This window comes from Echeneis naucrates, chromosome 18 (assembly GCF_900963305.1).
Source record: "Echeneis naucrates chromosome 18, fEcheNa1.1, whole genome shotgun sequence".
NCBI lineage: Eukaryota > Metazoa > Chordata > Actinopteri > Carangiformes > Echeneidae > Echeneis > Echeneis naucrates.
The window spans coordinates 2,062,943-2,077,772 of NC_042528.1; the positions used below are offsets into that span (position 1 = coordinate 2,062,943).

A 14,830-nucleotide genomic window follows, 5' to 3' on the forward strand; every position below is an offset into this window, starting at 1 on the left:
GGCCTTCCCTCCCCATCACCCTGGAGCTGTGCAGGAATGCTCTCTCCACCTCTCTCTCTCTCTCTCTCTTGTCTTTCTAGGAAAAACCATAAAAACAGATGTTGCATGTTTAAAAAGTTATTTTTCCTTATTTGACACTTCCTCCTTATTAAGTCACCAAAAAAAAAGGAAAAAAAAGAAAATGTCATGTAAGTTTAAGCTAAAAGTTTCATCTTCTGAGGGCTTCACATGTTTTAAAATATATTATATATGATCTTATTAATAATCTGTGGAGGTCTGCAGACAAACTGTGCAGTCTAAGGTTAATTATTTATTGCTCTCTCGGCCTCGTGTGTTTTCAGACAGGATCGGTGAGGTGGCACTGAGCTGACAGAGGGCGCTGTCTCTCACCACAGAACTGCTTACTCAGTTAATAATTGATTCATTATTTAGCTTATTTCCTGCCAACCTTTCAGGTCGCAGCTTCTGAAATTGGATATTTATAGTTTTGTTGAGAGAAACAAGCCTACCTCACAATATTTCACAATGTACAACGTGGCAAAAGCACAATAATCAAAATAATCATTTGCTGCAGCTGTAGTTTGGAAAAAATGTGTTCTGCTAATAATTTTAAAAAGTAGGTGCAAGCGATTTCCTTCTTCTTCGCCTTCAATTGTCCGTAAATCTCTGAGCTGTGTGTGTGTCTGCGGTCTCTTCTACAGCCTGACAGTGTTTGAGAGCAAATGTTTGCCCAACGCCCTCCAGTTTATCACTGTGAAACAAGTGCAGTCCTGATTAAATATTTAAACTTCAGCTTCCAAACACACCACAAAAGCTGCCGTCGGAGGAGAAACGCTCACACATGAAGCCGAGAAAAGGCGGCTTCGTCAGCTGACCTTGTTTCTGGATGCAGCTCATATTTTTGCCCCCTTAAAAAAGCCAAGTCAGACTTTATAGGAAAGAGACGGGAAGGAGCTGTGTTTACAGCTGAGCTCTAAACAACGCAGACAGCTGGAAATCAGAGTGTGTGACGATGGGATTGGGGGTTTGAAACCTAATCATGACAGCAGAGAAAAGGTCTTCTGATTTTGAAAGCTGTCACGGTTCGGATAGGATCCAGAAAAACTGTCCAAAGGCAACTTCTCTTGTAGCAGACTTTGGAATAGCCACAGCCACAGCCTTCAGTTTTTAAAACAGATGTGAAAGCCGTAATTTTGGCCAACCGGGCCTTGACATGCCCCGTCCTCACAGTACGAGTAGCCCAGCAAGATGGAATAAAATCTGGACTGGACATGGAAGCACATCTCCGTTTTACGAAAATGATAAGACAGAGGAGTGAAATGCTTTTTGTTAGTGCTGCTTTAAAGGCCGCATGTCTCAGTGATCAAGAGCTTGACCTGCGAAACAACCAAATCTCAACATCTTCCATGTGAAATATCCCTGAGAGATCTGGAAACGATTAAATTATCCAGTTTTGTAACACTGCGGCCATAAAATCTGCTTCAACTTGTACTTTCCCATTGTGTTAGCAAATCACGCCACCTTTTGTTTGTGTAGTCTGAGTCAAAAATCTCACCGCAGGCTTCTCCTCCTTCTTCTTCTTCTGGGAGGACCTCCAGAACGCAGAAGCCAAAGCCTGTCCTCACGTCGTGACACAGTTTCAGAGCAGAAAAGGTCCAAACGATGACACAAGCTGTCGTCAACATGGAAATCCATCTAATCCGTGACGTTCCCTGAAGCAGTCAGATGTGCTTTGTTCCCATATTTTGTTATGCTAACACGTGAAAGAGGCTACTTCCCCTCATTGCATATTTAAATCAGCCTCAGCTGTGCTTTGAGTTCGGCGTGAACTTGAATATTTTATCAAGTTAACATGCAGATCTGTCAGATTTTGTAATTTCAAAATAAAGTCAGCAAAAATATTCCAATCTTTTTCTTATTGTGAGTCCGACAGTTGTAAAATTTTTCATCCAGATGGTCAGAAGGGGGAAACCCTTCAGAGCAGCCGTAAGTGTTTGTAAACGGTCATCTGTGGCTCATCGAGGGTTTATAGTTCAGAAAATCAGCAGATTTCAGCGTAATGGCGATATGTGAGTGTCCAGATTTTATTTTTTGTGATGTAAGTAACAACAAAAAGAAACTTTTGAGTTAATTTTTGTGAGCCAACACATTGTGAGAACGCTTCATCATCGTTCTTTATGATCAGTTAGTGAGGTTGGAAAATAAAACGGTCTCCTGTGACCCTTGTCGGTTAAATAGTGGTAAATAGAAGGTGGGGTGCTCGGCGGGTGTGCTGATCCCGTGTCCATCAGATTTATGAACTCACAGCCAGTAGCCAATGTGACGCCCGTAAAATTGTCGGACTGCTTCACTCAGCAGCCTTGAAATATGTTTCTGTGTGTATCATAGGCAGGAAAATATCGTTCTCCCAGTTCTGGTTTTCCTTTTTTTTAGCTGCTTCTGCTATTCCGAATAAAATTGAGTTAGGCACACGTGCTTCCTCCCTGCTGACGCCTCCTTTCACATTCAAAACTGGAGGCCTTTTAATGCGTGTGTAGGTTTGGCAGGACGCTGCTTTCCCTGATAGTTAAATCGGTGGAACCAACAGCCCTGCTGTTTAAAAGGCCAACTTCTTTAACCCGTCTGAGTGCCACTGCTGCGACTCGTTACCTTCAGAGGTTTGGCACTTCTAAAACACTAATCTGATCTGACACCATCTGTCACATCGAAACAAATGCTCCAATCAGGTGCCAGTGTTTGAACCCGGGAATGATGGCAACTGGCCACCAAAGTCACCAACAAAGTAAATAAAAGATGAATGGATTATTAAGAAAGTGCCTTCAGAATGCATAATGGCAGCCTCGTCAATATTTCTATATAAAGAACAGATGAAAAGATAAGTTATGTTGAACAAGCCATCTCTAGGGATAGTTATTTTTTTATTTTTTATTTTTCTTTATCTTCACACCGTTCTCACCTACCTTTATCAATTTCAGCAAATAAAGCCCAACCAGGATATACATTTGCAGCACCGACCAGCCGATTAACTCCAAACGCCTTTGGCCTGTGTGGAGCATAAAAAAGTCACTGATGTATTTACTTTCAGGAAAAGGGATTGTGTAATTGTGTAACCTCTGCGGTGTATTTCTTATTATAACTTATAGGTCCCGTCCTCTGTGCATCGTTACGCCTTTCTTTTTTTTTCCCAACTCCTTCTCTCTTTCTGGCAGTCAACCACCAACCTGACAGCACAACAAGCATTTCTCCAGATGTGTGTGTTTGTCTCCTCTGACACCACAGCTGTCCACCCAGCCCTGCAGCTTATCTATGTGCACGTGTCTCACTGTGTTTTTGTGTGTGTGTGGATGTGTTCAAGTGTCCAAAAGGGTCCCGTGGTGAGAAAACATAATGGTGATCAGCAGTGGGAGGTAAAAGTTCGGACGAAGCATTCCATGACATATTATGTATCAGATACCGAGGGACCATCACACACTCTGCAGCCGGGTCAGCATGTGTGTTGTGTTACGTTTGAATGTATATGTGGCTCAACATTTAGCTCCAGAAACATTTAACACCACTCAGTGTGTCTTTTGTAGACACAGAAAAGGCATTAAAATGTAAACTAGTGGAGGTTTTGTTGATATAGCCAACTTTTCACAAGCATGATTCGTCAAAAATGATTCTAGAGCGCCTGAGGAAACGTCCTGAGAGCCTTAAAGCTCAGCAGGGTTCATCCTCTGGCTACCACCAATGCTTTCAGTTCAACCTCCTCGTTAGCCCATTTTTATTTCGAGTTTCTCTGGATCACACACACACACTGACTTTGTCTTCTCACCCACTCACTCCATCAGTGCCAGGAGGAGACAGAAACGTTGCTTTGTGTTATCTGCAGATCTGTCTGTGTTTTTGCATTTTCCACGCATGAATGCAAACATTTTAGTTTCTCTTTGTGTTTGACCTTGAATGCTAAACCATTTTCTTTGTCTGTTTGCGTAGACTTTTTTGAGTAAGTGATTGATAAACTGGTGACTAAAAAAAAATCTGACCTTTAAAAGTCTGACTAAGCTTTTCTTTCAGTGATTTCTCTGGCTGAAGCAAGTGATTAAGAAAAATAATGAGCTAAACTAAATGGGGTTATTTTTTTCTTTCCTTCTGTTTTCACAAGCTCACGTCACCATTTGGTTCAGCGCCATGGCTCCTTCTTCCTCCAGATCTGACCTCGGTAAAGTAAGTGAGTATGAAAATGATTTTTGGTCTGGCCAGAACACAAATTTATCCCAAATGCAGCAGATGAAGGGATCATTTTGACTTCCCAACACTGCACTCCATTACGAAGAACCCACAACTTGCTTGTGTTGGGATAAAAATTCATTAAACATCTGCAACACACGTAAATCTTTCGGACTTTACTAAAGTCACCTATTGAGTGTGATATTTAGTTTCCAGTCCATGATGCATTACTGTCCAAATCTAGATTTTATTCCAGGTATTGAATGTGGCAGCACAGATTAGCTGTCTCTTATAAAAAGAAGAAAATGAAACGTGAGCAGAGACCAATAAAACATTATGATATACTGATATATAGAAAAGCTGCTTCAATAAATTAACCTTGCAGGAGTTCTTCAGCTCTGCTGCTGCCATCTAAAGGACCGGACAGGAAATAGCTGTTGGATCACACTCAAATCACTTTCATAGCAATGATTCTTTCCTCCAGGTAACAGAAAGGGCCACAATGTCTGTTTGTTTCCACAAGTCATCCTCTTTTTCTTTTTCTTTTTTTGTGGGGGGGGGGTCAAGGAATAATATTAAACCGTTAAAGAGTGGGAATGTGTTTTTACTTCTTCAAAATCTTGAAGAGTGCCAAAATGTCATCTTTCTTGACAAAAGACAAACACAAACGGAGCCAAAGTGAGCGACGCTGTCTCACGTCGGTCTCCAGCTATCAGCACCTCAGGTTACAACCCCAGAGGATGAATCACTTCTCCATCCGTTATTTCAGGGTTAACCTCGTGTCAGTAGTGACATTCAAACCTCACTAGGCCTTTTAGCTTCATCGAGAGAGGAGGAGATGATGGTTTCGGCCAGCTGTTGAGCCAATAGATTAAGATCTGTGCCGTTTGCTGTCTGCTCTCTGCTTTTGGCGCTCAGGACCCAGTCCATGATGTCACATGAAAGAGCTTTGGCAAAAGTCTCGATCTTGGCTCCGGGCTGAGCCCCAACTTCAGAGGAATCTCTTGCCAAATCATCTGTGGACAGCGAATGCATCAGCTGTTCCATCAGCTCCTCCCGCTGGTTGTTGATGGAGACAAAATTGTCGTCTTTGTCCTTTGGGGTTGGTGGAGGAGGTGAGGGGAGGAAAACCTTCGCCAAGCCTCCTTTCAGCTTGCGTGCAAAACTCTGCCTGCCTCTCTGGAGCTCAGGGAGGAGGGGGGTGGTTGGAGGGGCGTCGGGGTAGTCGAGGGATCCCATGATGGGGAGCCCGGAGTGGGACAGAGGTGGTTGGTAAAGGTGGATGTCTCTGGATTCTCTAACCGGATCCAGCTCCGTGTTCGTGGCCCAACAGTCTCTATCACCTCCAGATTCCTCCGAAAACGCCTGATTTTCATTCTGTTCCTCGTCAGTCTTTCCCCCTGTTGGTCTGAAACTCTCCACACAACCACCACAGACTTCCCTCAAAGCGATCTCAACCACCGCTGATGCTAACTCCTCAGCTAACGTCTCCGGGTCTTGATTAGAAGCACACATCTCTGGTTCCACCATCTCCATTTGGTTTATAAATGACTGGATTATGTTCTCTGCCACAGTTTGAGCAAACTTTTCAAGCGCCCCAAAGTTTGGATGGTTCCTCTCGTCGCCTGCGGGCTGGCCAGCGCTTTCCACGCTGGGCCCTGGCATCCTTGAATCTGCACTCACTGCAGCCTGCCTCTGGTCCTGTGAGAATAAAAGCAATAACCTCAGTAAAAGGAAAAGAAATACAGGCCCACTTTCTCCCTCTGCCTCTTTTTTTGTGGTGAAGGCCAGTACAAGGTCCAACGATAGTTTAAACTGCTGCCTGTCAGCTATAATTAGCTCAATTTTTCATATTTATATTACTATATTATGTGCCAACATGTTGAGTTATTGTAAAGTCAGACGGGACATAAATATTTCCCATAAATGGCGCAGCTAGATTCTGCCTTCTACATTCCTTGCCTGTTTCAGATTAGAGGAGAAATAGATAAGCTACAAATTGAAAGAATGCTGCATGTTCAAGAAACAGCAGAAGGGGAGAGTGTAAAAATAGAGGAAGAAGGCAGAGGCAAAAGAATGAACAGAAAGTCCCCTGTGCAGCCTCAGATGGAAAGCAAGACTGAGGCCTCTGACCACAGCCTGTCGCCATATGAGCTGTCAGGCAGCCAGGACGTCACAAGCAGGAAGTTCAGCTCGGTATCAGATTAGCGAAGAAACACTGTGCTGGCCTCTACAGCAGCAACACGCCGGCCTACATGCTTCAAGACCTTTGCTCCAGAAATGTAACATCAAGCTAAGCTGTTGGTTTTCCGACATCTAGTTCGAATATGACATTTGGGTTTGTTTTGATGTAATGGAGGAATAAACGCTTTGGATATGAACGTTTAAAGGCTCGATTCAGCCAACAGGAAATACTAACGCTTTCAGTGTGGTAGTGCATTTATCAGTATGACATGACATGCAAACTCACACAGCCGCCGTCCTTACCCCCCAGGACACAGACTCACAAAGCTGTAATTGATACACTCTATTTTTCTGCAGGACTTTATTCAGCAAGTATCGTTTAACAAATAAATCCTTTGTATCTTGTATTAGAAAATAACTCGGCATTTCAGGAAATCCTCTTCTTCGAATTCCTGCTGGGTTAGATAAAAAGGATAGAAATAAGGGGATAGTCTTTGGGATAACGTAGCATAAAACCACAGAATAAAAATAAATAAATAAATAAATAAACATCCTCAGAAACCTCCTTTTCTGCTGTGGCTGCTACTGTTACTGCCAAAGGATTTCAGGATTGTCCACAGTTGTGCTAAAATCAGAGGGATGGTTTGATTTATTGTGGCGTCGCACCTTTAACCTGCCATAACTCACCAAGTGGACGCAGACCAGAGAAGGAGACAATATCAACCCTGAAGAGCAGAGGTAGAACAAATTACAGCTAAAACAAAGAATGTTTTCTCTGGGCAGACCGACTTGGACATCCCGATGTGTAGAGGAATGCACATAAGATGAAGATGCTACTTTAATCCTGGATGTTCTGGTGTTACACAACACTGTGTAAACAAATACACAATTGGTAACAGCAACATTTCACCTAGAGTCTTTCTACGGCAGAGCTCACAGTGATTGCATTACAAAATATTTTTGGAAATGCAATACTTCAGTTGACCTTTAAGAGAAAAAAAGATTTCTTCCCCAGCCTGGCTGTCTTTTTGGTGAAACGTGCCAAATCCAAAGAGAGAAAATCTGTCATGGCTCACTGAAACCACTTCATTTCATAAATTATCAAAAAAAAAAAAGTATTATTGTCCATCTTTTTATCTTTTGTATTGAAGGAAATGTTTGTTATTGGATAGATAAGAGATTTTGAACTGCAAAAGCTGAAATGAAAAGGGCTTCTCCTGATTTACTGCCATAGCTGACGATAACATTGACTGCCAGTTGGACAAGATCAAAGCCAAAAGTTACATAAACTTAATAAAAAATGAAATAAAAAAAACACACAACAGGCAGCCACACAGCCAGTGGGTAGAAGAACTTACCAGCTGGAAGCAGGATGGCAGTTTGCTCTTTGGTGTCTCCATTTCAAATGAATTAAAAGGAAACTGTTTCACAAATGAGTTCACAAGTTCCTCTCACTTCCTGTGTGTGTGTGTGTGTGTGTGTGTGTGTGTGTGTGTGTGTGTGTGTGTGTGTGTAGGTGCCTGATGGTTATTTGTGTCACTTCTATGCCTGTACAAAGATAGAAATGCATCGTGCACACCTGAGTTGGGTTTATTTTTTACATATAATGCTTGTTTAAGATAATAACGGGGACGACCTGAGAATCTTTAGGAAGGTGATTCAAGTTCTAAATGGAAACATAAAGTCACTCGTAACTAAAGTAAAAATGATTCCAGATTCAAATTTAATCTGCATTTCTAAAATTTGTGTCAAAGTGCCTGACATGCTTTAATACACCGAGATAGGAAGACAGTCCAACGAAATGAGCGGCTTTGTAAAACTAAATATTACTTCCTCTAACACACACTTAGTGGCCCACACATGCAGACTTCTTATTGTTTCAACTAAATCCTGAGAATTACAAAACAATTTCCTCCAGCTCAGACATACAGACACAAGCGATCAGTGAAAAGCTGCTCATTTATGAAGGCTTTTTTGTCTTAGTGTTGGATGAGGACACGAGAGAGGGGGCGGTGAAATGAAAGCACGAGCTGTGAGATGATATCTCCCCGTAGACCTCATTAGACACTGGACTTCACTGCATGAACTGCAGGGGCTGAAGTTGCATTAGCGTGTCCTGCTGAAATAAAGTAAAGATGAAGCTTTCTTTGTTCTTGGACCTGCTTATTTTGAGTGACGCTCTAAATCGAAATGAAAAGAGGATGTTGTGTCCGCAGAGACTTAATGCTATGATTGGTGGGTGTGTTCACAGATTACGTAAATCTATATGGCATTATCTCTCAGGTCAAAAGAGGATGAATTCATCCTGATACACTTCATGGCTTCAATTCCTGTTATTCAAAGATGAACCTCACGAACTCCTGGCAGCAGAATCTTCTGTTCACTGCCAGCTTCCCCTGATGTCCAACGAGAACCTGCCCAACGAGACAGGACGCATAATGTACACTACAGTTTTATGATGGTCCATAATCCAAACTCTGCACAGTGTTGTGAGCCCCAGTAGGTCTGCTCTTTCGCCATGCAGCTCAGGAAATAATTATCTGTGTCAGAGAGTTCATTGCTCAACATGATAATGTAAATGGATTTCAGCCATGGCTTCAGTGTGAATCCTCGTCATCCCCTGGTGGTGTTGACGTGAGTTTTTACTGAACTTTCAATCGTTTATAACTGACTGAATGTTTTCCACGTGAGAGCAGAACATGGCGACAAAGCCACATGTCCCCAGAACCAAACAATCGATGCAAAGAATAATGCAACAGGAACTGCAAAAGCTCCATCCAAAAAGTGAGTCAACCTGTACTGTTTTAAAACTGAAAATTTTAAATAAAAGCACAACATAAAGAAAATAAGAACTAAATTTACACCCCAAATTATGACTGAAGATGAGATAAATGTTGTTGTAAACTATGCTATCACAACATAAAATGAAAAGTGCATGAACATTAAATTGAAATATTTGTATCCACAATCTTTCAAGTGTTTTTCTTTTTTTTAAATAATATCTATCCTGGAATAATCACCACCAATAAGAATAATAATAATGATGATGATGATGATGATGATGATGATGATGATAATAATAATAATAATAATAATAATAATAATAATAATAATAATAATAATAATAATAATAATAATAATAATAATAATAATAATAAAGTTCAGTTCCAGTTTCAATCTTTTGTTTCTTGCATGTTTCAAATTTTCACGGGTTCCTCCTCTGCGGTTCGTTAGATTTGCTGAAGGAGGAAGGTGAGGCGGGCGGGGATTGTTACACAAATGCCCCTTTAAATCTGTACATTTCAATTAAACGCCACAAAAACACACGCAATGCGTTATGAAACGCGATAAAATATATTTAAACCGACTTTTATAAATACGTATATTTTTTAAAGCTAATCTTTGCCGAATCGGTAGCTTCCGTTGCCATAGCCGTTACTATGAATCCAACACTTCCTGGTCACAGGCATCCCAAGCGCGACTCTGATTGGCCGGTTCGGGATCAAATTGCAGCCAATCAGAGCGAAGCGCTGCAGATTCGGATTTGCAGCGGACTCACTTTTTGTCTGATCTCCGGAGCGAAGCTGTCGGAACATCTACACGTTTTTCCCCTTTAACCCCCCAACAAACACAGTGTTGGTGCAAGGTGAGATTTTTGGGGAAATGTTCGCCGATCTCACGTGCGGGCTGACGCAAATGCAGAAGGTGTGTTGTCGTTGTGTTGTTCTGTACAAACTGACCCGCCGTGTGTGTGTCTGTGTTCAGGCGGAGAAAAGATGCCTTTACCCCGGGGAAAGAAGTCCACAGCCACGGCTGGGAGCAAGGTTCCCAAGCTGAGTGCTGCAAATGCAGAAAACCAGGTAAAAGACACACAACTGTGGGGGTGTGTTAGTATTTATTGCAATGGATGCACAGCAGGGGAAACTAAACTGAAATGTGTGGTTTGTGTGTCTGTGGCAGGCTGAAGGCCCACAGGTGAAAAGGTCCTCATCCCCACCTCATGGAGCGCCCAAGAAGAGGACAGCTTTTATAGATATCACCAATGTAAGCCTCGTTTTAGTGTGTGTGTGTGTGTGTGTGTGTGTGTGTGTGTGTGTGTGTGTGTTCCCGCTGGGCTTTGGTAGCTGTAAAGGGAAAAGCATTCCTGCTGATACACCAAGCTGGTTTTCAGAGGGAGTGTCTGATCAGGGAGCCCAGTTCAGGTCTCTGCTTTTGGTTCCCACCAGGCTCGGACTTCACATTTTAAAATGTTAGTGACAAAGCTGCAGCCTTCGAAGGTCACCTCAGAGCACGGATTGACAAACAGTTGTTGCCTCTTATGCCCCTCTGTCTCAATCCAAAAGTTGTCTCTCTGGGCTTTGTCAGGACTTTAAGTAACACCAGTATTTGTCTGACTGTTTCGACAACAAAGAAAGAAGAAAACAACTTTACAATTTTTTTTTTCTTTTAAAGGTTGCAGTAAAATAATAGAAATCCTTGTTTCCCTTATAATAGTGCGCGGCTTTTCTAGAGGAAACAAAGTGTTGTTTACACTTCATAAATCAAAATCTTCAAACCTCAGCGTGCTCGTTGGAGCAGAGCCAGACACACGATTCCAGGTCAAACAGCTGAGTCTCATTCACCTAAAGTGTGCTGCTGTGTCCTAACTGCTCGTCCTTCTCCATGACAGGCCGTAGGTCTGTCTCTGTCAGATTGTCTGCCCAACAGTGACGGTAGCTTCAGGACAGTAAGTGAGACTGTACCTATCAGTTAACACCCCACCACCACCGGGCACCTGTGCAATCCCAGAATCCTTCCCCTCATCTGCTCTCAGACAAATAATTCACAATCAATCTAAAGTCCATCTAAAGTGTGTCCCTGCTGGCCACCATACTCTTAAAAAAAAAAAAAAAAAGAAAAGCCAAATATTTCTCTATCTGAAGTGAATCTAACACCAGCTGTGAGGTGTGTGTTGGTGTGCACTTATTGGTGAGTGACACTGTGTTTTGGTGTGAGGGTGTAACTGGGCGGATCTGCACTGTGGTGTGAATGTGTCGTGTGCGACTTCATCTGTGTGTGAAACAAGCATTGTGTGTCTTCACAACCTGTGAAACCAACAAAGAGGCTGCAATTCAACCAATTTGTGCCCAATCGGTCAGTTTAACACATTCTGGCACAGATTTCAAATATTTCTACTTAATTAACCTGTTTAAAAGCAGAATATGTATACAACCATGTTTAGATTGTTGTATTTTTTTTGTGGGTCTTTGACTGAACCAGATTTTTGTCCACAGGCTCATAAGGTTCACATCAGTCTTCCATCCAGGAAGAAAGAATCAGTGAAGAAGACTAACTCTTCCTCAGTGTCTTCTAAGAATCAAGCCAACCTGAAAAAGTAACACAACCACTTTTCCTCCAGCTTTTTGTTCTTTTTCCTTGGTTCATTATTATTATTATTATTATTATTAATAATTCCCAGATCTTTTCTCTGATGAGGGTCTCTGATGAGGGTCCAACTTTTCTCTCTCTCTGCAGATCATCCTCGGTGAGCTCAGAGGGAACGACTCCTGAGACGGAGAGGGCCGATTCGGTGGAGAAGCCCTGTCAGGAGGAAACGCCGGCGGAGGAAGTATCAGCAGCTCCGGTAGAGGAGCTGGTGGCCGAAGAGCCCCCTGCTGCCCGAGAAGTGCCAGCACACCTCAGGAAACAACAGGTGAAACTGCAGAGAGGCTTCTTCAAAGGTCTGACTTATTTCAAAGGAAATCTTCAGCTCTTTAACTTTCCCGTTTATTATTTTAGATCCCAGGGGAGTTTGACATCGACTCGGAGAACTCCGACAACTGTTCCATGTGTCCAGAATACGCCAAGGACATCTTTGACTACCTTAAGCAGAGAGAGGTGAGCCAAGCAAACCTGCTAACCGACATCAAAAAGTATTTTATTGGAAAAGGCTCGAATTCTGAATCTTTGCTGTCTGCAGGAGAAGTTTGTCCTCTGTAACTACATGTCCAAGCAGCCCAGTCTCAACGCGGAGATGAGGGCGATCCTGATCGACTGGTTGGTTGAGGTGCAGGTGCGTTTTCCTGGGCGGGTTGATGCTGCTGAGATGAATGATAGAAACCAAACTACACCAAATCACAGCTGGTTGTGTTGCTTTTTCTGTCTCTGCTTCATGTCCCTTCATGTTTGGTTTGTTTGTTCAGGAGAACTTTGAGTTGTACCATGAGACCCTCTACCTGGCCGTTAAGATGACAGACCACTACCTGTCCCTGACCCCCGTCCACAGGGAGATGCTGCAGCTCGTCGGCTCCACCGCCATGCTCATAGCTTCCAAGTTTGAGGTGAGGATTTAATATTAATGTTTGCTGAGCTTGGCTGGAGGGTTGAAGTACACGGGGTGAACAATCATGACTGATTTCAAATAAACAAACAAACCTCAGGAGTGCAGTAAAGAGGTTCTTACCGCAGTAAACCTTTAAATCTCCTTTCGCAGGAGCGCTGCCCGCCGAGTGTCGACGACTTCTTGTATATTTGCGACGACGCCTACAAGAGGGAGGACCTCATCTCCATGGAGGCCAGCATCTTGCAGACGCTCTCCTTTGACATCAACATACCCATCCCCTACCGGTTCCTCAGACGCTATGCTAAGGTGCGTACGCGTGCTCTGCCTTCGCTGTCCGTCGTTGAGCGTAAAGTAAATCGCCTCAGCTGAGCGCCATCTTTCTCCCTCTGCAGTGTGTGAACGCAGCAATGGACACGCTGACTCTGGCTCGGTACTTCTGCGAGCTGAGCCTCATGGACATGGACCTGATTCCAGAGAGGGGCTCTCTGCTGGCGTCGGCCTGCCTGCTGATGGCCCTGGTCACCAAAGAGCTGGGCGGATGGGTGCGTCGCCCGTCGTTTAATTCTGGATGCTGTTTGTGTTGCTATGTTTTAATCAGGAAAAAAAAAAAAAAACAATATTTATGTGACACTTGTTTATGTTGGAGGCTTAGTCACGATTTTAATTACTTGTGCTTGACTGATTCCTTCGCTCTTTCAGACTCCCATCCTGCAGTTCCACTCCGGATACCAGATGTCAGATTTGGCGCCGGTCATCAAAAAGCTCTACCTGATGCTCGCCGCTCCTCCCGACGACAAACTGAGAGCCGTCAGGAACAAATACTCCCACAAGTAAGTGTGCTATTTCAAGACGGCTGGTTGAAATGAAATAAAGTAATGGATATAGATGAAGCCGTGTGAGCAGGGTGGGCGCTAATAGATTCTTTCATATTTTTCAGGGTGTTTTTTGAAGTTGCATCACTGCCATTGGTCAGCATTGATGTTTTGGAGAAGGCCTTACTTTGCTGAGGCGAGGAAAAAGGAAAAAACTAAAATCTTGCCAGTCTAAATGGAGAGAAAATATATTTTTTAAATAGTTTATTTTCCTCTGACATAACCTGTATATAGTTTGTAAATAATTTTAATATTTATACACGTAGTCCAGTCTGTTTTTTATATATTTGAAATAAATGTTGAAATCCTGTGTTTTGAAGAGTTTGAATGTGGGCATTTGGTTTTAAGAAGGTTGCCAGTCCATTATGTTTCTACCAAGTTGTTACTAATTAGTTTTTTATAAATTTTTGGCATTCAGTTTGTCCCTTTTCATAGGAAGATAAAAGGAGATCTTAATTGTGAGCCCCTTTTTTAATATAATGTTAGATGGAGCAGTTGGTACTCTGGATTATATGCCAGCCCACACAGTTTTCATATATTGTTGCAAATTAGCAGATATGCATGTGTGTATTTCCATATGTTGTACAGTGTGTATCATGTTAATATCACATTGCTAATTATTTGTACAAAAGATGACTGGATGATGCTGTGCTATTTTTAAATGGCTCTCATTCATACTAAAAATAAAGAAACGTTTGTTTTTATATGTTCGATTAAAAAGGTTGTTGATCATTTATATGGTTTCACGTGTGACTGTCTGATCAGACTGCTCTTATTCCTTCGGTTGGTGGTTTGTGCAGAGCATGCAGGATTTCTGTAGCTCCACCAGAGGTCGGCATCGTATCACGCTCCCGTTGGTCGAGCCGTCGGCCTCATCTGCCCTGAAAGGTTCAGGTACCAGCTGCAGCTGCTTTGTATGAGATCATTTAAAGAAGTTGGGTTTACAAAATTGTCAAAATTACAGGCCGCGTGATCTTTGTTCTTATAGCTTCTGGCTAGAAACTGAATATTTAATGTCTCACCTCAGCTTCTCATATACTGGCTGTAGTAAAACAGTGAATTTCATCTACCGGCAAAGAGCTCTTTGGTCACATTCAGCCATAAGTGAAGTTCTCAGTGATCTGTGGTGCTTCAAAGGTTTTCAAGAGACGTCAACTTTTTCTGTTTTTAACATCACAGCTGACACTGAGATAAGAGAAGAGGAGGTATGAGGAGCTGTGAAGAAAAGCAAAGATCAGAAGTT

General features: G+C 42.6%; 2 protein-coding genes across 2 annotated transcripts; one reads left to right on the plus strand and one right to left on the minus strand.

The window, feature by feature from the left end:
• Window positions 1-4,752: 4,752 nt before the first annotated feature.
• Window positions 4,753-7,785, minus strand: LOC115059221 (uncharacterized). Its single transcript, XM_029526875.1, has 2 exons — window positions 7,752-7,785; window positions 4,753-5,910 (listed from the first exon to the last, which is right to left on the minus strand). The coding sequence occupies exon 2, from the start codon at window positions 5,872-5,874 to the stop codon at window positions 5,005-5,007; it is 870 nt and encodes a 289-aa protein (XP_029382735.1). The 5' UTR covers window positions 5,875-5,910; window positions 7,752-7,785; the 3' UTR covers window positions 4,753-5,004.
• Window positions 7,786-9,932: 2,147 nt separating this feature from the next.
• ccnb3 (cyclin B3) lies at window positions 9,933-14,312 on the plus strand. The gene is made up of 12 exons (XM_029526622.1): window positions 9,933-10,039; window positions 10,159-10,253; window positions 10,354-10,437; window positions 11,667-11,767; window positions 11,908-12,085; window positions 12,172-12,270; window positions 12,353-12,445; window positions 12,576-12,713; window positions 12,866-13,021; window positions 13,108-13,257; window positions 13,415-13,545; window positions 13,653-14,312. The coding sequence occupies exons 2-12, from the start codon at window positions 10,170-10,172 to the stop codon at window positions 13,720-13,722; spliced, it is 1,284 nt and encodes a 427-aa protein (XP_029382482.1). The 5' UTR covers window positions 9,933-10,039; window positions 10,159-10,169; the 3' UTR covers window positions 13,723-14,312.
• Window positions 14,313-14,830: the final 518 nt, after the last annotated feature.